This window comes from Acanthopagrus latus, chromosome 12, assembly GCF_904848185.1.
Source record: "Acanthopagrus latus isolate v.2019 chromosome 12, fAcaLat1.1, whole genome shotgun sequence".
In the NCBI taxonomy this organism is placed as follows: Eukaryota; Metazoa; Chordata; class Actinopteri; order Spariformes; family Sparidae; genus Acanthopagrus; species Acanthopagrus latus.
Window position 1 is genome coordinate 21163718 of NC_051050.1, and position 21217 is coordinate 21184934.

At 40.9% G+C, this 21217-nt stretch overlaps 2 protein-coding genes across 5 annotated transcripts in view; both read right to left on the reverse strand.

Annotated features, from left to right (window-relative positions):
- LOC119029737 (rhotekin-like) lies at positions 1–19854 on the reverse strand. Of its 4 annotated transcripts, none has more exons than XM_037116801.1 (14): positions 19723–19854; positions 17572–17678; positions 15394–15593; positions 14885–14931; positions 14747–14800; positions 14413–14530; positions 13524–13763; positions 13327–13421; positions 13142–13248; positions 12917–13045; positions 11693–11855; positions 4491–4589; positions 3168–3255; positions 1–431 (listed from the first exon to the last, which is right to left on the reverse strand). In XM_037116801.1, the coding sequence occupies exons 2-14, from the start codon at positions 17587–17589 to the stop codon at positions 425–427; spliced, it is 1365 nt and encodes a 454-aa protein (XP_036972696.1). In that variant the 5' UTR covers positions 17590–17678; positions 19723–19854; the 3' UTR covers positions 1–424. The 4 variants fall into 4 exon arrangements, 2 of the variants coding, with proteins under 2 accessions (XP_036972696.1, XP_036972697.1); XR_005078065.1 differs by lacking the exon at positions 1–431 and adding an exon at positions 4918–5051 and having other exon boundaries at positions 3217–3255; XR_005078064.1 differs by lacking the exon at positions 1–431 and adding an exon at positions 9002–9079 and having other exon boundaries at positions 3217–3255.
- zgc:162472 (uncharacterized protein LOC553495 homolog) overlaps positions 18934–21217 on the reverse strand; it is a 13267-nt gene continuing 10983 nt past the window's right edge. The window contains exons 24-29 of the mRNA XM_037116800.1: positions 21012–21132; positions 20888–20924; positions 20689–20793; positions 20362–20605; positions 19998–20262; positions 18934–19898 (exon numbers count right to left, since the gene is read on the reverse strand). Coding sequence (XP_036972695.1) covers positions 19785–19898; positions 19998–20262; positions 20362–20605; positions 20689–20793; positions 20888–20924; positions 21012–21132 — 886 coding nt within the window. The 3' untranslated portion in view covers positions 18934–19784. The remainder of the gene's footprint in view (positions 19899–19997; positions 20263–20361; positions 20606–20688; positions 20794–20887; positions 20925–21011; positions 21133–21217) is intronic.

Consider the following 21217-nt stretch of genomic DNA (forward strand, 5'->3'; position numbering starts at 1 on the left):
TTTAAGCATGTTACATTTGTTTATTTACGTGAACAATCCTTTAAAAGCATCCAAAAACATGGAATGCCGCACTTGTGTGTTGTAAATGAAGATCGTTTTATTTCCTTTTGGTTTTTTTTGTAGATTTTTTATTACACCGAAATTCAAATGATCAACAGTTTAGTGGCATAATAGCCGGTGATGAGTTGGGACTTCAGGCTTACACTGTTCATTCTTCAGTACTGTTTATACTTCTGGTTGGACAAACATTTAAGATTCAGGGAGGAGAGGTAGAAGATTGTGTGGAAGGATGTGTCCTCTGTAGAATATCCAAATAGCAGCATTTATCATGTCCTTGTTCGTTGTCTTCAGCAGGTGTAGCAACCACAAATGGATAGAATAAGAGCAGGTCCTTACGCCGCCGGTGCAGCTGTGGGCAGGGTCATCAATATCTGTAAGACAAAGGGAGAAACAAAAATAATCAACAAAAATAATCCCATCGGATCACCACTCGTGACCCACTAGAGGTGTGTGGACGTTTCTAGTCATCTGGAAAAACAAAGCTTGAATTATAAAAGCACAGGTGGGCTGATGACTCACCAACACACAGCAAATGTTTGAAGAGATTTAAAAAAAAAATCTAATTTATTTACAGCAACCAACAAATTCTGCAAAGATAGCATCAATTTAAATTTACTTTATCTGGTTCTATCTATTTCTTTGTTGTTATAATCAACTCCAAGGCAGGTAAATTAAAATCGGGACATAGTCTCTCTCTCTCTCTCTCTCTCTCTCTCTCTCTCTCTCTCTCAAACACACACACACACACACACACACACACACACACACACACACACACACACACACCCCCCAATAAAACCTGTCTGCACTCACAGCAGACACAACACCCTCTGACAGTTACAGCTATTCATGCATGTATCAGTTAAAAACCTCAACTGTAGCTGTGAGTTTGCCAATTTCTTATCTTGCAATGATTGGTATGAGGATGAGTTAGCTTGACTTACCAGAACACAAACAAAACATATTTTCTAGATGAAATCACCAGGATGCAAGTGCACCACGATACTGGTAAACTGCATTCCTCTACTGGCACGAGGAAAAACATTTTATTTTATTTACCGGTATGTTTTGGTCAGTTGGTTTGCTGGTTGGTCAGGGTTAAACTAAAACTGAAAGGAAAAAGGATGTGTCCCTGCCCAGAACAGTCCCCATAAACTCTGTGTACAAAAGTGCTTTTTTTTCATTTTAAGTCCCTTTAAACCCGTGTTATTTGTGCTTTTGTATGATTCCAGTAAAAACAATAACATAGGGAGGGACGTTTAAAATAGTAAATAGTATTTACACCTGCTTCCATGCTGATGGGTGGATGGCATGATATTCAATATTCAATATATTCAAGATTATGATGATTTTTGGTTGGTGACTAGATTATGATGGGATTCTCATTTTTGTGTGAATTAATCCTTTAATTACAAATCTAAAAATGACACTGTGTCAAAGTCATTTTCTTCAATTGAAAGAAAATTAGATCCATTGCAATCTGTGGGAAGGCATCTAACTCGCACCTCACTGGCGCCCGACTCGTTTCTATGTGCAATATGGTCACATACACAGTACAGAGAGAGATCTGACTCATTACTAGTGTACTATGAAAAAGAACATTCCTATATGAAGCGTTCAGAGTTGCACAATGACAGCATTAGCTTGTTCCTTCCAGAAATAATGTCTGTCCCTGGTACAACCTGTTCTTTCAGACATCACTGGGCTTTCTCTGCACACAAACCATGACACCTCTGAACAATACGTGTAGCATTTGACACTCAGGTGCATTATGTGCAAACTTAAACCTGTAACTTTGACTATTTGCCTTTTCTAAGAAGTCAAATCATCTGGAAAACATCCAGTGTTTGATGTCATGGCCTACAGTGTATAAAAGGACCATTATGTGCTCGACTCAAAGGAGGCATTTATCTTGCTTAGCTGTGATGTCGTGTCACGTCCCCGCTGACCTCAATGGGTTCATGGAGGCACAGTGTGTGACCTGCTTATTATTCTTTTGAGTTCACTCATTAGAATAGATAAACTGAACAAACAGACCGAGCTATAACTGGACCATCTTATGTAATTGCAACTTGGTGATAAAGCCTGAGTCACAGAGCTCTACACAAAAACAAGCCACCCACGACAACTCCACTGCGAACCGGCCGTGATTTCATGAGCAAGTTGCTGCCTCATTCTTCGGCACTCTAAGATGTGAAATCTTCAGAAGCTGTCACAAATTACCCAGATGTCATCATTCACACTTCTATCACCTCGGTTGACGGAAAAATAAACAGTGAAAGAAGAACTGAAGTGTGTGAGCAGGAATTTGCTTTATCACTCAAAGCGATTTGTCCGTCCCGGAGGGATTATTGTTCGTCTGTTTGCATAACCCTAATTCAAGAAAAGTTGGGACTCTGCTTAAAACAGAAATGGAGCAAGTCGTCCATGCTATGGGCACCGAGCCGGGCTTTTCTACTTTGTGCTGGTAACTGTCGGTAACCCACAGTGTACCATTTTCATCATTTCCCAAAACATTTTGAAATGTGCATCACAGGAAATGTTTTCACTTTGCGCCAGTCCATCTCAGGTGAGCTCGAGCCGAGAGAAGCTGGCGTGTCTCTGGGTATTGTTGATATATGGCTTTCACTTTGCACCACGGTCTCAACTTGAATTTATAATTGGCCTGCAGCGTTTTTCCAAAAGCGTTCCCAAGCCCGTGTGATGACATCATGTCTACAACCACGTCCGCCTGACGGACCGGATTTTACAGACAATTATGACGATGTTGGCTTTTACGGCTTTGACCGTGAGGCGCAGATATGTGTCCAGATGATACTCAGGATTGTAGATGGTGAAGTCTCCAAATTCCCGCATTCCTGCAATGCCTTAAATTGTTGAACTATTTCCCCACGCAGTTTATCGCCCCATTCTTACGGACAATTGTGCAGTTCAAGGGGCGCCCTGTTCATACCGTTTCATGACACTATTAAGTGTTAACCTTTTGTTGCCCATGTCCCAACTTGTTTGAAAGAACATATGAATATTTACCAAAAATCAATGGAGTTTATTTGTTAAAACATTGATGGTGGTGTTTGGGGTGGAGGGGAAGGTCTGCTGCTGCGTACCTTTCCTTGTAGTAGGAAGAGAGCAAAGTGCGGATTTCACTGGATAAATCCGGAACGGCGAGACCTTCTCCGGGTGAGGATGGTGTTACTGAAAAAGAAGAGGAGGACAAAAGACACAACAGGAGGATGAGTCACTTCATTTAAAATTCTTAAAGAGAACCAACTCTGGGACAAGTATTCAAAGCATCACCTTACATGACAGGAAACATGTTTTGGTTGATAACCAACTGATAAAAAGGGAATTTGGAGAGATGAGATTTTGACATCTCCTCTTGTAAGGAAGTGTCTCATCCCTCCAAATTCCCCTTACAATCTTATCTTTCCTCCTGGCCGTCTGACTCGAAGACTGGAATGTTCTTTAAAATAAAAAGAAAAATAAGGGGACATTTTGACGTCTCGGCGACACACCCACATTTTAGGTGTTGGCCTATTTTTGTTCCCCTGCTATAGTGTGCATATTTTCCGTTCCACATGACTGATGTTTTTGTCAGCAGGTGTTGGAGATAATGCCCCTATTCACGTCAACAGTCTGGCCTGTTGTTCCAGGACATTGTCAGGGAGCATTATTTATCTTTCTTACATCCTGCTATTTACTCTAACCCGTTCGGCGGCTCTTAGGCGAGGCGTCGCTCCGGCCCACAGAAGAAAGACATAAGGAAGCATTATGCTTCACCTCTCATTATATTGTCACATTTCCTGGCATGGTTAGTCAGATGTCTATATGTGGGTAGGTCATTACAGTCCATCCAGCCATTCACTGATATGTATGTTAACAGGTTTTAGCTCCTGAACTACAAGCGAGCTATACACACTCAGGTCTTGGCAAGTTTTTCTTTTTCCCTGTTGTCCCAGGCAGTCATTACTGTCTTTTATTTCCTGCATGAAATATAAAGCAAAAGGCAGACTCGTAAAATTTGCATCAGTCACAGTGAAGATTTAAAGGAGAAATTCATGCAAAAATGTAGAAATTAAGTTGTTCTCTTCTCGTGCCCACGATGATGGAAAGTTGGGGGAGATTTTGGAGGCCACGCAACGTTTCTGGAGCTCTGCAGCAAAACAGAATTTCATAACTCTCTGAAAAAACCTGAAGCGGATGGGGATTTCTTTCAAAACCAACTGAAAAAGACAAAACATCACATGGCTCGGATCACACAACTCTTGCAAGATATTCAGGTCTGCTTATAGTTTGAAAAACGCAGGACAGAAATAAAATGGAGGGGCCCAGAATCACACAGATACCATGTTTTTGCAAAATGATGAGCTGTGCATGTAAACGGGGAAAACTACTGATAAGGTCTGGAAGTGCGTCCTCTGTTATATTACCTATTTCATGGTAAAGCGATCCCTGCTTCACTGTAATGGCTTTCCGGGAGTTCAGCGTGTCAATCTTCATGAGGCCATCACAACACTGCTTCCACTGGCCTGCAACAAATAGCACATGCACTGATTTTCACAAGCACATGAATGGCAGGGCTTTTGCCAGCAATTAATCTGCTTGCAGCCAGCTTTTGTCTCTGTAAAAATAAACCTGTCAAATTGTTTACACTAGTATAAGCTCGCAGAAAACCAGCAGCTACAATACGCATATCAGCCGAAATCTTTGTACGTACAATTATGTCATGCCTGTATTATATACCAGACTACTGAATTTAAATATAAATCAAGATGACCTAATTGTCATGAAAATGACTTGTTTTGTGTTGTCTTTCAAGCGTAAATGTGCTCATGCTGCCTTAAACTACTCATGCACCTTTCATGTGTGGGGTTCCCCAAGGATCAGCTGTGGGACCCCCTCTTGTTCACTCTGTACTCGCTCCCCCTGGTGAAAATCTGACGCAGACATGCTGTTGATTTTCCAGCCCAGCCGTCAGGATCTCATGTTTTCTGCAAACCACAGTCACGTCCAACGTTGACATGTGTCCCAGACATATCATGTTCACATTTTATGCTTATTAGTCACCTGTCGCAGCAAGAGGTGGAGGGGGAGGTGGTGGTGCTATTACAAGCCAACAAGGCTGCCATACGGGTGACCAGAGCCTAAGTTGCGCCACGGGATATATATATATATATATATATATATATATATATATATATATATATATATATATATATATATATATATATATATTTATATATTTATATTTTTTTTTTTTTTTTTTTTTTTTTAATTTTTTTTTTTTTTAGGACCCCTGGAGATGTTTCCAGCCATTTTAGTTCCAACATAACCATTTGTTTTTGAGGAGACCTTCAAATATTTCCAGTGATTTCTGATGCAACCAAAAGTTGTATCTCAGTCCGTGAGTGTGGTGACCAAAACAGGCATTTTAAGCCAAACCATGATGTTTTGGTTTAAGTAACCAAGTGGTTTTTGTGCCTAAACCTAACCAGAGCATTAGCACATTATTGTGTTGAAGGAAAATAGAAAATTCAACAAACAAATGGAAAGAAATGTTGGGTTTTTAACATCATTGTGGTTTTACAGAAACATACTTTGCTAACATTTATTCTTGTCTTTAAGTGTTGGGCTTTATTGCATTTAGTGTTTGTTTTATTGTAATGCATGTTGTGTCTTTGTTTTTGATGCTCTATAAATAGGGTTTCCTGGTGCTATTTTCAAACCTGCCTGAACAACAACTGCAGCAGACGGCTGCATATCATCACGCCATCGAAACATTGTAAAGGATGACGACAGACCAAAGCTAACACCTAAATGACGCCTTTGATGAAGTAGTAAAATTCCAGAGCACTGTAATGGGAAATGTGTTCACCATCATACAAGGGAAGTTAGCTTTGTACAGTTGTGCACAGGCAGGGCAGAGGACAGACAGGACCAACATTTTCTCACACATCATCTGTTTGCACTGAGGGAATATTATCCTTCTCAGTTGAATAATACATGCAAAGAAAAATTTTAAAAGAGTATACAAGCAAACACACCCTCGTCTCGACCAAGGAGTGGCTAACCACATTCACTTTTTCACACCCGCTCGGTCTGATGACTGGAAATATTGACGTATCACGCAACTGTTCAAGCAAACACGAAGACTTCTTGCTCATCTCAATACCACAGATGCACTGAAGTGTGAAGACGCTGCTGAACCTGAGGTTCTCAGTAGCAAAGACACGCCGCAGAGGCAGACTTAAGGGCACACCCTTGGCACGGTTACTGTCTAAAGGCATGAATCCGTCTTCTCTCTCCTTCCACATCTTACTTAAAATAACATTTAGCAGCTTTAAAATCACCTTGATGGCACAGTGTCTTGTAATATTGTGAATGGTGTCTCCGTCACAGCTGCTCCGCCCCCCTTCCACTTGTTTCTGCACTACGTAACGTTAGTGAGAGGGTAGGATCACAGCCTTCCATACATGTTTACTTCTACATGTACAGTTATCTGTTAATCACAGCGGAGAAGAGATGACAGGAGATGAAAAATGGAGAGGTGCGGTGATTGTACAGGGCAAAGTGGATCAAAAGTGGGGCAAGTTAACAGACATCTGAGCCGAAGCTATGATGCTAATTTTACGATAGTGGTGGTCAGTGCAGCAGAGGTGTCAAACAACTGTCAGGCAGCCAAGAAATACGGAGTTACGGAGTGTAACGTCCGAAGATGGTGGGTCCAAAAAGACCGTCTGAAAAACACTCACAGTAAGAGAAAAGCTTGTAGTAGTCCTCAAAGTCAATTTTGGTTATCAGAGCCTTTTTCTGAAGTCTTGAATAGAGAGGTCGTCCTATTATCAGGGTCGTCCTATATTCGGGTCAATACGGTACTTTTATTTTCTCTAAAGAAGCTCTTGAAATATTTCACATGGAGGAGACGATGAAGTAAACTACAAAAAAATAATACGGCAAAATCCGCGACTTTAAAAAGGGGCAATATGTAAGAATTGGCCACCTCTTGAATTCATGAGATTTGCAGCTAACTGTAGTTTCTGTAAGCTTGTTAGCCCAATTAGCCATGCAGCTAGTGGCTGGGACTGGGAGCTCAGAGTGGTATTTTGAAAAAGATTGATTATATTAAATAAATGCAGACTTGAATGGAAAACTTACTTAAAAGGAAATAAAAGTGTCCAAAATATCAGACTTTACATCACGTGTATTTACAGGCAGTTTCCTCAAAAATTTTTCAGAGGTGGTTGCACCATATTCCCTTTGTAATTCCCCTTTGTAAAAGTCTTTGACTCTCCTATGTCAACAAAAAGAATTGTGAACCTGGTTTTATCCAGTGTTTCGTAACTTCCAGCTAACTGATGCCTTTTTCATTAGATAATACCGCATATTTAAACATAAAATCTGAGAAAACTTAGAACACACATACACACAAAAAAACATTTAGGGAAGTTTCATGTTAATATATTTATTATGCACCTGTAGTTTATTTCCTTAAAGCCACTGTTTAGAATGCCTTCCAGGAGTTAATGAAGCGGATAATTCACAACAAATAGTGCCAGAGCTTAAACAAACACAACAGACATTCGTGGGAGGAAAGCCAGATAGTAATGTTAGTTATGTGCAGAACAGCAAGACATCATGCTAGATGTAATTTGCCAACATGTCAAGCTACTTGTTACAACAACATTGTGGTGGTACTGGCAGTAAAAATGCTGACAGGCCAGCCAAACCTACATAAAAGACATAAAGTACAGACATGTCAATCCAGAGGGGAGGTATGGGAGAGTGTAAGGGGGTTTCAAGGAGTTAAAGAATGAACCCAGTTTCTTCACCAGAATGACGTGGGGCAGCGTTTCTGGCTGGCAGTCTAAGGGGAAGAGGTTCTCAGTGAAACAGGGACAGCATCAGAATGAGGGAACCACCTGGGTGCTGTTCCCCATTCCCTCTTATAAGCCTTCACTGAAGGGGCGTCGCCACACTATGATTAGCCCAAGCTGCTTCCACTCCTCAATCAGGAGTCAGTCTCCAACACCCTGCAGACAGGTGATCTGAATCCCCTGCAGTTAGTCCAGAGGGATTTTAAAAATCATCCCGAAACAAAGAAAGATAGCGTGTCTTAAACAACGGGACTGCTACAACCACAGTGTTCACTGTGCATTTTGTTTTGTGCAGACTTTTGAGGTGTAGTAGCTTACCAAAGTCAAACTCATAGTCATTTTACTTGGACTTTTAGGTTCACTCCACTCAAACGCTTCCTTCTGCGTACCTATGGCACCACATCGTCTGATTATGGTGCTCAGTGGCCACTTACTGTTGCACCGTCACTGCAGCATCAAATTAGCTGTGCACAAATAACTGGCTGTGTGACTGAAAGTGGTTTGGCAATATCATTCTCTAGAATGACATACTGCTGTAAGACAAGGCTGTAAAAATGTTCAGACAGCATCCTAAACAACATCCGGCATGACGTCCCATAATCACAAGTCATTACGTTTGTCCCTGGCGCCTGAATATAGTCGTCACACTCCGACACGATGGAAACTGCCACCAGACACCAGACACAATTACATAAAATACAGTATGTGCCAAATGTTAGGATATGACATTTCTTTGAGCTGACAAAACAAACATCAGGGGCCTCATTATTTGATTTTTATTTGAACTTAGACTTCATGTCATTTCCGACAGTGTGCTCATATTCGATTTATAAAAGAAGTAGTAAAAAAAACTTTTTTCAACAGGTCCTAAGAATTCCACTTCTATTTTACACACATCATCGTCATCTCTTAATCTAAAAGCGACCCCAAGTCTACACCTGAAATTAAAGATATGATCAAATAAAATAAAATTAGGGTTTTAAATATAGATACTTATGTGTGCTTTTCAAAAAAATGTTTTTGTTGAAATTGCCACCAAAGAAAGAAATGTGTGAAAAGTGACCAACCAGCTCATCGTTGCTGCTGTCCTGTTCTTATTGCTGGAGCCTGATAATGTCTTTGTGTTATGACAGGAACAGATGCAGCTACACACAAACACACACACACACACACACACACACACATATATTAGACGAGAAGTTAGACGAGGAGATCGATACCACATTCCTGTTTGTATACTGAATGTAAGGCTGCAGCCAAGAGCCAATTAGCTTAGCTTGGCTTAGCATACAACACATCTATGACTATGAGCATTATTGGCTTCACAAAGGTAATTCTCACTGCAGGGCTCAGAGGATATCCTCACAATGTCTTGCAGATTTCAGGTGGAGTATCAGAAGTAAGAACAGACTCTGTTGAGTTGTTTCTGACTGTGAATCTCCTCCTGTGAGGCCCTGCGTCCTCATGTGAGGACATTACATTTTTGCCTCTTTGCACCATGAAAATCCATTTTTTTAAAACTTTAATTTTATTACTGACTTCGCGAGTTTACCCATGGTTCATAGCGGTAGTCAGTTTTGCTCTTCAGGTTGAACTGGTTGAAGTCTGTGTTTACGCTAGCGTAGCTGTCATGCTCATTCTAAAAAAAGGCTTTTAACACAAAGAAAGTGACAAAATGTACAAAAATCGGAGGTGGATACACAGAACTGATATTTTAAAAAGTCGTTACTACAGTTCTGTAACAGTGCCTCACACATCAGTTCCCACAGAGTGGGCAGGTGACATGACGCAGTGGCCCGATGTTAGCTACATCGACATGAAGGTGTCGATGGCGGAGAATTACGCAGTTCCAAAAGCACAGAGGCATACAACTACCTGCACAGTGACCAAACACAGAAAGTACTGTTGTAGAAACGCAGCAAGTTTATATTTCTGAAGGCAGCAGTTCAGCCCAACCAGACCATCAATCAAGCTAAACATACAAAGTGGATAATGCTGAAGGAAAGTTGCCAGGTGAGGGAGGTCATGTAGTCATGCAGCAGCTATTTTGTGGAAGGTATTCATAAGCCCAAATATTCACTTTGGTCTCAAAGCCACAAACTAGTCTTTGTTCCTCCTTCCTCAGCAGGGTGTAGGGCGCAGGGCACCGACATGTTTGTCTAAGCTGTTGATGTTCTACACAAGAAGTTTCTGAGAAAACCTTCAATTTTCAGGAATTGTTGTGGCAACCTACAACGGCACATGTTGTACCCGCGCTCATTTTAAATGCAATTTATCATTTATGACACAACACTAGTTGTTTTGGGCTAGCTTGGCAGCGGCGGTCAGTCATGCAGTTTCAAGGCAACCGGAAACAGAAAACCGCTGGTGGAAGTAGTTATCTGTCATGGCAGCCGCATGCCCCATGGCAGGACGTGGAGAGTCCAGGGCAGAACCTAGGAATGCTGGACGTGGAGAGCGCTGGAGGTCTGCTCCGTTTACCCAAAACTTAGTCCAGTTTCAGGCTGAAGACGCCGAACTGAAAGATGAGCAAACAGGTTGGCAGCCGCTGGATTATGTGGAGCAGTACAGTAACTCAGAGCTGATGAAAGTCATTGCTGACTGCACACATGCCACATCACTGGCTAACAGTGGGAGATCTCTCAACACTTCGGTTGATGAGATATATCACTTTTTTGGAGCAGCAATCTTGATGTCCTGCGTGTCTTATCCACAGACGAGGATGTTTTGGTCCAGTGCCCTACGAATCCCTGCCATTAGTGACACAATGTCACGTGATCGGTTCTTCAAACTGCAGAGCCGTCTGAATGTAGTCATCGATGATGATGTTCCACAAGACGAGGAAAACCGACAAATTCTGGAAGGTGAGGCCTTTTATGAACTGCATACTCACTGGCTGCCACCTTCAGGTTCATCCAGAATGCATCTCAGTAGACGAGCAGATGATCCCGTTTACAGGGGTGCATTCCAACAGTATGTGCCACTAAAGCTGAATCCAGTTGGAATGAAGAACATTGTGCTTGCATCAGTGGATGGAATCGTGCTAGACTTTGAAGTCGTTCAAAGACACCGGGGTTTGCAGGTTCAGGACTCAGATGGATGGACTGTTGTTGTTTTGTTTAGCCATGTTTAGGGCTTGAAATAAACAGCTGCTTGCACTTGATGTATACACTTTAATGTTTACATTTTAAAATAAACTGCTGTATGCTTTTTTTGACCAATGATGTCTATTTGTGTCATACAGTAAGATCGACCCATTGTACTCTTATGAAGACAGTGATTTTTGAGAGAACTACTTATGGTATAAAGCTAAAATTTTGAATTTATACTAATTTGGCCCTTCTGGTCCCAAACAGCAAAGAATGTTTCTTAAGGTTATGATAAGCCCACTGTCCTCGTACGAGGACATCATTTTTTTGCAAAAACTACTTCCTGTACAAAAACAAGTTTAGTTGTTTGGTCCTACTTATCCCAAATAGCAAGGAGAAATAAAAAATGCACACCAGACAAAAGCTCGGGTCTGAATTTGAATTGTGATGCTGTGTATCAGTTTGCCAAAGAGCTTTATAATTAATAGTGACACTAGAGCAATTACTTTTTTCTTTATCCATGTCTTAAATTGACACCTGCTCATTATATACTGAACAGAAAGGTCATACCTTTACCTCTGAACTTTAAATTATTGTCTCGTTAACTTTAATGGTGGGTACGGTTCAGGGCGTAGGTTGCATAACCACTGTTGTCCTTTGAGGCCTTACTCATGTTGTAGACGTGCTGCCAGAGGGCCTCGGTCCAGCGCGACGTGTCTTCGGGTGTGTGCGTGGTTAGTGTGTAGGTTACATCCTCTCCTTGGCGCTGTGTGCTGATGTATATACTCCGGCACTGGACTGGATCTCTCTCTGACACACAGACGAGGGTATCCTGACGGGAAGACACACACACGCCCGATTATTCAGATAATCGGTTTGGAGTTTTGCGTCATCGAGTGCCACGGGAGTGTTTGCCAAGACACATTCATAGAGCTTAGACATTACAGGTAGTCACGATGCTGCTGAGATATTAATAGCTGACATGTATATTGACCAGTCCACCCATTTTAACTGCAGTTTGATGAAAGCTGAGAGTAAATCTGGGACAAATATTCAGTCACAGCATGTTTGAACTGAAGCTTTTTTAACTTTATCTGTAATCAGGCGTATTGATTCTGAGATATAACGATTTAAATAAGATTTCAAAGAAGTTATGTAAAACAAATCAGAATTCATTTTAGGGATTTTCTCAAATATTCAGTTTGAGCCTTTCACAATTTAAATGACGCAATCTGAGAAATGTACAGTCAAAACTTTTAAGTGCTCATAACTGTCTTATAGTCAAATGATAAATGTGTTTATAACACTAATATTAACAATTATACACTCTCAATAACACTAAATAATAATGATTATCCTAAAAGCCTTATTACCTATTAACTGCCACTCATTACGAGGACCTTAATACAAATCCAGAGTTACTTTGCAAACTAACAAATAATTAATTAGCTGTCAGAAAACATACATTTTTGATTATAGATATAACATATATATATCAAACAGTTTGAATGCAACACTTGTAGAATATATAACAAGCTATTTTTGGGATGGTTAGGTAGGGTAGGTATCATACTTACCATATTTAAATGTTGTTTTTTATGTGTCTAATGATGCCACAACCTGCACCGTGTAGGTCTGACGGTAAAGTTGTTCTATACACTGCAAGTGTTTTGATTTTGCACCTCTGAAGTTTGTGAAGCTGGGCCAGACGCCGGTACTCTAGTTGAAGTTGACAGAAATTAATCTTCATTCATTTTCATATGCTCACTAGGACAACCTTTATAAATTCACCAGTGCACTCTGGTAGCCTGGGCATGTTGTTGTAATCAACGTGGACAAAACCTTAAATGAATCCATCTATTTATTTGTCACTTTGCTCATTTTTGAACCGACCTTTCTGATGTGGATTACAAGTAATGGCTCGTCCTCAGACTCCAGGTCCTCTTCACTCTGGTAGCAGAGGAGACTTTGCCCTCTGAGGACACAGTGGACATTTTGCCAGCGATCAAGGTCCTCTCCAAGCTGAATGAGAGCAGGGAGTGAAGTCTTTCAGTGGATGATAATCTGATTACACTATTAACAGTCTGAAAGTGGGATAACATATGAGGACATAGTCACCTTAACCTTGAGTTGGCCACTCATGACAGGCAGTACCATGCACAGAGGCTGGGCAACCAGGCGGCAGCACATGTTGCCATACAGAGGCAGCCAGAAGGGGCTGTCCTCTGGGAAAAACAAAGGGATTAGGGATTAGAGGAGAGGAAAAGAGACAAGAGGAAGAGAGGAGGTGATTTAAAGCTCACCTGTCGCTGCCAGCGTCAAATCATGCGTCTTGAAAGCTTCCTGGACGTGTTCGATTCTCAGTGTCGTGTGAGCCAGCAGGTTGAACTTGGGCCCCCTTCAGACAGGAAAAAAAAAAGTGTCCAAAATCATCCTTCATTTTTCGGGATGTTGAAAATTTCCTTTAGTGTGTAGTGTGAGGGAGAACAGCCATCCTTACAGCGAAGACCGACGAGGGGATGAAGGCGGCGACACACCTCCAGGTCCCTCATCTCCTCCACTGGATCCACAAACAGTTGCAGACTCAAACGCAGCACGGATCTTACTCCCAGAGGAGCATCCCAGAGAGCCCCCCAGCAGGCTCCCTCTCCTGGGTCCTAGAGCCCCCTGTGAGGAGCTGTCCACCGCACAGCTGCTGTACAGCTCCACACGGAGCTGGAACTCTGGACCCACGTCGTTGCTGCTCGCACACAGACACTTTTATAAAGTGACGCATACGTTATCAGCCCCACATTATTTTAGAGCACATACACAAGACATAATCAGCTGTACTTTTTGTCATAACATGGTTATTCCCTCTGTAAACTTAAAATATGTAACAGATTTCAAATTAGAAAAAAAAATGTACATAACTCTATTATACAGTAAACAATCACTGTATAATAGAGTAATTTGATAAGACATGAGACATAATTTTATTTCAAATTGGATAAAAAGTGCAACATCGTGATGGTTTTCACTTTATTTCGCAGCACAGTTTTCTTGTTATGTTTGGCAAGTTAACATCTATGAAGGTCTAATAAGGTGTTGACGAGCAAGCGTGTGGCTATGAACTATTCTGGACATCCAGGCCAGGAGAGACTACAATGTAATTTACAACACAGTTTTATGTTTAACTCGAGTTTTTGTCTAACTTGACATAATAATCCACTTGTTACAGTTTGTTAATTTACCTAGGGTGTAACTTTGTTTATTTCCTAACCCTAATGAATTACATATTATTTCTAGTATTATTATTATTTGTGGTTGTTTGCAGCCAAATTCAGTTTCAAAGTGGGATTGGACCACAACTCAACCTCTAAAGATCTGCGACAACAAGGCTGACTCACAATATGACGGTGTCTTCAAAACACACGTCAGTTAAAGTCCGGTCCACCATCACCAGATCAGTGTCGTGGATCTCTGTGCCACACTGGAGCAGGCAGAACACGGCGCACCGATGCAGCTCTGCAGGTGAAAAGAAACAAATAACAAATTGCAGGTTGATTCTGAAGGCAAGTCAGGTAAAGTGGGCAATTATTTCAGTTTTATGAAAGAACCAGGCACAATGACAGGTTTAAGGTGCCCATGCAATCAAACTCTTTGCTTATTTAATTGATTTCTTTCTCTCAGTCCATATAATCTCAATCAAGATGTCAACATCAGCTCACTCAGTGGCCTTACCGCCTTTGTTTTTGAAGTACTCTGAGTCTTTCCACATCAGCGGGATTCGCAGGTCTGCAGAGTGCAAATGTAAAAAGTTGGAACAAATATAAAAGACAAGCTCAAGTGCTGCGGTGAGATATTCTTGCCAACGCTCACCTGAGAGGGCTACTTTTCCCAGACACGGCGCGATATCTCCAGATGACCTGCAGCAGCAGAAATACATAACAGAACCAACAAACCATATATGAAGTACAGCATGTAAAGGTGACGGACAAAATAGCAAGAACACCAATGGAATCCAGCTCAACAACAGCACAAATTAAAAGCCTGAGGAATAACAACACTAGACAAATCTCACCAAAAATGAGCATTTATGTTCCACAAATAAGGTCCTCTGTTTCCACCATCATGACTGTATGTGTATCATGCATATATGTAATCTTAATGTACAAGTATATCAATTATAAACACAATAAATCAAGTAAATCTACAAATCTAACAAAAAAAACCCTCAGCAGATTGAAAAGGCTAGCTTTGCCTCCCTCTGATGGCCAATATGAGACATGACAGCGTCCACCAGCAACATTTCTTTGTCTCCGTCTCCACTGACAAGAGATCTATACACTGTCTATTTTCATACAGTATATCTCTGGACTCCATCTGACCTTTGTCCCACTCTCCCCAGGATTTGTGCTTTCCTCATCCTCTGTAGCTGGCTGAGCAAGGCCAGGATGCGGGCGCTGCAGGTCAGCAGGCTCTTGGAGGCCTCCAGGGCCTGCTCTCTCCTGGAGCAGGCTGCCAGAAGCTTACTGGCCCCCTCCCGCATTCGCACCTCCCTCTCGATCTGCTTCAGCACCTCTCCTTCCTGTCACAGATGAGTGAAATAAAGAACATTCTTTTAATCAGAAATATCAATATTTATGTTCTTGTGACTGCTATGGCTATGGGTGTAACTGTGATGCATATTGCAAAAAGGTAAGTACGGGCAATTGTTTTGTTTTTTTGATTGAAGTCATTAACATCTTCCTTCCATATTCACTTGCAGTCACATTTTTCAGCGTTCTCACTGCTATAATGGGCAAAATCAGGCTCCTGATTCCAGCCACGCTGGCATGTGTGCATGTTTGGTCACTGTTTCTGCTTTTGGTGACACACAAATGAAGCTCTTTAACCACAGACAGAGAGCAGCAGGCAGGCAAGCAGGGAAACTTAAGCGTCAGACAAAGCCTCTACTAATGGAATTAATGAGAACCTGATATGGAGAGGGCGGAAAAAAGAGCACCAGGAAATCGTGAGAACTGCAAGAAAAAGTCACAGTGCTCCAGGAAGTAAATGTGAAAGAGCTGGCACTGCATAGCGGTGACTTATAGCCCACTTTGAGCACTGGTTCCTAGAAATGAATCCTAAAGGTTGATCCTCTGACATTTCCTTCCAATGCCAAAAGATCGCCATGTTCCCCTCAGGATGAATTTTAATCACTGTGTTGATCCCCTGATTAACAGAAATGTCCTCATCAGGTCCAAATTTCACCTTGTCCAACTAACTCATGATGAAATATCTGGAAAACGGATCATATTTACATCAACCTTGTCATAATAACATGCAAATCTGAGACAATGTGCAGCCTAATGGAGCAACTAGCAGGCTGGAGACTCTCAGTCTTGTGCTCTGATGCATGATAATGTGAGGGTGTTTGAGTAATTACAGTTTACAGGTAATGCTGATGATGTGCGGTGATCAACTAGACGTCACACAGCAGTCACTGTCATCAGCCTTGTAACTTTCCGACACTCTGCTGATCCTTCCGGCAACAGTCCTTTAAACACACGCTGGCCCAGACCCGTTACGCAAGAGCCCAGAACCCCTGATGTGCCTGTTAAACTGGAGCATCACATTAATCCCTGGACATGTTCACACTGTCGGAGCCTTAGACTGGCTCCAGGTAAGCAAAGACAAGGTGCATGTTGTCGCAAGAGACAAGTTCGTCTTTGTCTGGAATAACAGATTTTGTATATATTTATAATTGCACATGATTTCCTCATTTATAATCCACTCAGCAGCATGTTTCCTAAAAATATCTGATTAATTCATCATTTCATCATGTTTACATTATAACTAAGGTTGTGATTATTAAGATATTGGTGTGTTTTTACAATCTGACTGCACTGTTGTGATTTTTGGATTGACAGACACTGAATGGAGCATCTGTAAGTTAATGCAATGACATCGATTGATACACAAGCACACACTTGACTGTTACAGTGTTTTGATTTGTTTCATAATGGACACGATGAGTCCGTGTTAATTCCACATTCTTGGGCCCAGTCGTTCATTCATTATCACACCTCATAAGGGAGTTGAAGCACAGCTCTAAGGATCAAAAGTTGCATAACTGAATAATGTTTTCTGAGCCTAAGCCATGTTGAAATGTTGTGTTCTCCTTTGTTCTGAATCGATCCCACGTCATTACGTAAGATGTAATCACTGAGCTGGTTTAGCAACAAGTTCTTAAATAGTTCATTTGTGCCATCATATGATATCATTAAATACAGTGCACATTGGAAACTGATGATGATGAAGATTGATTGTTATGAATTATATTAGTTTTTCACAGGATCACTGCAAATTGTTATGTTTAAGTGCAAATGACTCAGGATTTTTCATCAACAGATACTTTTGTTTTGAATGTGAGATCCCATTTACTCAATGACATTTGTTTTAATGTAAACAAGAAAAAAAAACCCATTAACATTCATTCATTTATCTGCTGGATTACAATAAAAAGATTCAGAAGTGTAAAAATAATCCAAAAAACCCCCCAAAAAACATCTTATTTCACTGACCTGGGTGTTTTCAGTCATGTTCCTTCTTCTTGGAGGTCTTTTTCGGTCTCTGTGCGTTCAGCTGTACGGTGAGCGCACCGACTAATCTCACAGCTGACTGAATGGACCTGCAGACGGAGCAGTTAGTTACTCAACAGAGAGATCAAAAACAGTTTTAAGCCTCACTACAAGAGGTGGCAGCACGGAGGGATTAGTGCAGTCTTTTATTCCGTCAGCTCTGTCACATGCAGTGCTGAATACTTTTTATATCCTGTGAATATCAACGATTTATTTAAAAGGCTAAGAAGTGTGAGAGCGTAAAGGAAGTTACTCAGGAACAGAAACTGTAAAAACATAAAGTAATGAGGATTACTGGTCAATTGGAATTAATTTCCTTTTTACAAAAACATACAGCACAACAGTTTTTTTTACGTGAGTCTGTCACCAGATGTCAAGTACATCGATTTGATGAATTGGGACACCAATGGTTTCTATACAATCAAAAAGTCTCTTTAGTTGCAACAATATTTCCTGTCCAAGTATCTAAACGACACGTTCTTGCTTTCTTGCTTAGCATAACACAATAACACCCCATTATTTTGTATAAAATAATTACAATTAACACAGTCAAATTTCAGTGCTAATTGTTAATTAAACTTCTAAATCCTCTTTCAGTCCAGTTTTATGTCATTCAGCACAGACTTATGTCAGGAGGAAGAACTATTTAGGCATGAGAGGCACAAACTGGGTGTGTGTGTATATATGTATATATATATAGCTTTTTTAAGATTCAAATATGTATCTTGCATATGAGGATGTTCAAGGTTTAAAAATTTTAAGAAACCAGACTGTATGTTTAAAAGGGCAATATGTAGTTTTGGAGAAGAAATTCAAACTCAGAATTTTAATATTTATAATATTAATAAGCTAATAATTTTAACTCAGAAATATTCATTTCTTCCATTACTGAATAAAACAGCTCTTCTCGGAGGAAAATAACGTCCTGTTTGAAGCTTTAACATGGCAGGGTCCGCCAATACAAAGTAATAACAAGATGGAAAAATAAAAAAGTTTGTTCACTTAGGCATAAAAATAAGATCAGTCATTGACAATGTTTCTCTCCTAATTAAAGTCTCATCCCCAAAACGACATAGTGCACCTTTAATGCAGCCTGAAATCAAATTTAAAGAGGGAACACAATTATTCCATCACATTACAGACAGGCATCAAACATCACACCAGGATGTGAACAAGCCACCAACAACGACGGGTGACGATCAATATAGTTTCATAATTGAAATGTACCATCTCATCAGAAGGCAGTGAACCCATCTCAACATTTAAACACACACAGACACACAAAAACAAACAAGCCAACTGACATTTACAAAGATTGAAGGAATTTCATTTCATGTTTTATTTTTAATGAACTAAGGAAACATGTAAGCATGATGTGTTTTCAAGTATCAAACATAATCTGAATGCTGTGCATCTGTACAAGGACCACTCTGAACGTTTCGACTCATCTACACTATATACAGCAAAACAACACGTCAGTAAAATTCCCTCACATCTGTCTACATCTGCAATTCTACTTAATTAAATGAGAAGCCAGTTTGACTCTTTCCTGTCAAATACAAAGCAAAATTTGTTTCAGAATAGAACAGATGATAAGAAAAAATGCATATGAATACACAGAAGAGGCATTAAAAAAAGGTAGGTACATTTATACATGCAGCTGTACAACCTTGGCAATTGATCCGGTTTTCCCTCCTGAGACTAATGTTTGGTCTGTTAATGGAACAGACATTTGGAAGAACAGTTTCCTTTTGTACAAACTGTACATGTTCACAGGAAGTTGGTAACCAATTAAAGTGACTCTGAGGCTCAAAACTTTACAAATAATTGGGAAGAAGCTGCCACCTCTTTCAAACTAGTGATTTATCCATGTTTTGATTAATGAGTACAAATGAATGTTTCTTATCCAAACTAATGTCCATTCAAAAATGCATTTCATTCAATTGAAACAACTGTACATGTTCAAAGTGCTCATGAAAAAGAAACTGCATTTATCAGTATAGTTAATTTTGCTCCACTACATTACAGCTCAACAACAAAAGACAATATTTTAGATATAAATTAGTGTTACAGACATAACTTAACACAACAAACATTTTAAAAAAGGCAAGCCTGCAGGTCCGTCCTCTCCTCTCACTCAGCCCTCTCTATGGCTTTCATCCCTCCTCCACGTCGGTGAAAATGTCACATAAGAAGTACTGAGACACGCTGGTGGGCTCATCCTCCGTTAGGCTGCTCTCCACACTGTCACTTTGCTGGGAAGCTGAAGCCTACGATAAAGAAGAACAGAGGATAAGCTGCTATAGACCTGTGGATGTGGAAAATAGCCACCGAATGAATATGGCTCATACACCTTGTACCGTCCTCACCTCAGCTGCATCAGGAGAGGTGCTAGGAGTTGCGTCTGAGTGTAATCGGCTGTGCTCAGAAGTCTGCCTGACATCCACAACAGCGTTTGTGCTCTCTGGCAGCTGTGCTGGACTGGATGTGGGAGCAACATCATGTGGCGTTGAGGCTACAGGTGCTAGTTTAGGTTTTTTTCCCACTGCGCTCGGAGTTCTGACCTGAGGCCCCTCGGAAGCGGCTTTGCCAGGCGGAGGTTTGCTTGAAGCAGCAGAGTTGTCTTGGGGTTTTCTGTCAGTATGGGAAAATAGAAATTAACAATAATCATGTGATAGGTATCAACAACACATTTGGGGAAATCAATCTGATTTGTTTCATTTTTTTCCTCACCTATTCCGACTTCTAATCCTTGTAGTCTGTGTAGTTTGTGCTCCTGTGCTGCAATCATCAAGGTCCTTCCCACGTGTCAGTATATTCTTCTCAACATCTAGATGGTCATCACCATCAGAGATTTTTAGCTGAACAGAAGGACCAGGAAGCTCTGAGTCATGGGTGGAGTCTTCCTCCTTAGCAGGGAGTGTCTTGCTGGCTTGTTTCTGTCTTGGTGTCTTGGGCTTAACCTGCACTTTAGCTGCTTCAAAGAAAAACGGAGACACGATGAAGAATATGTATTTAATTAGCTGAGAGTGCACTTGAGGATATTCATCTATTGCATACCTGTTCTTCCAGTGCCCCTTAGTGTCTGTTTTGTTGCGGGAGGTTCAGTCTCATCGTTATTCTCCTCAGTATCTGGTAATTTGGATGGCTGGACTCTTGGAATCTCTGTTCCATGAACACAAACACTTAACCTTAATCATTACAAATATGACATTAATCATAAGTTTAAATAAATCACAGAAAAATAAATTGACTCTACCATTTGGATCCACTGGATTCTCCAAACTTGAACTCTGCTGTGGAGGACAAAAAGAAAATGTGTGACAAAATACTGACATTTTATCAGATTGCAGCTCCAAGTGGCTCCTTAAAACTTCACTCACTGTATGTGCAGCTTCATCTTTTGCACAGAGTCCTGTCTCACCACTCTCCTCTGGGGACACAGGCACAGCGACATTAAAAAGAGGCCCATCTCCAGCGACTGCCAAACTTTCTCCAGGAACACTGCAGGTGGGCGAGGACAGTTTCAGAATCAGACACTAGAAAAAAGGAGCTCCACGCCTGCACGGCCAGCTGATAAGAGACAAGC

Bases quoted from the DNA above. Each gene is read 5' to 3' on its own strand.
- LOC119029737 (XM_037116801.1), bottom strand. The intron at 14,531-14,746 runs GTAAGGCCACTG...TTTCACCTGCAG, and splicing joins GTACTTCAAAAACAAAGGCG to AGCTGCATCGGTGCGCCGTG. The intron at 11,856-12,916 runs GTCGGTTCAAAA...TCTTCCCGTCAG, and splicing joins TTGTAATCCACATCAGAAAG to GATACCCTCGTCTGTGTGTC.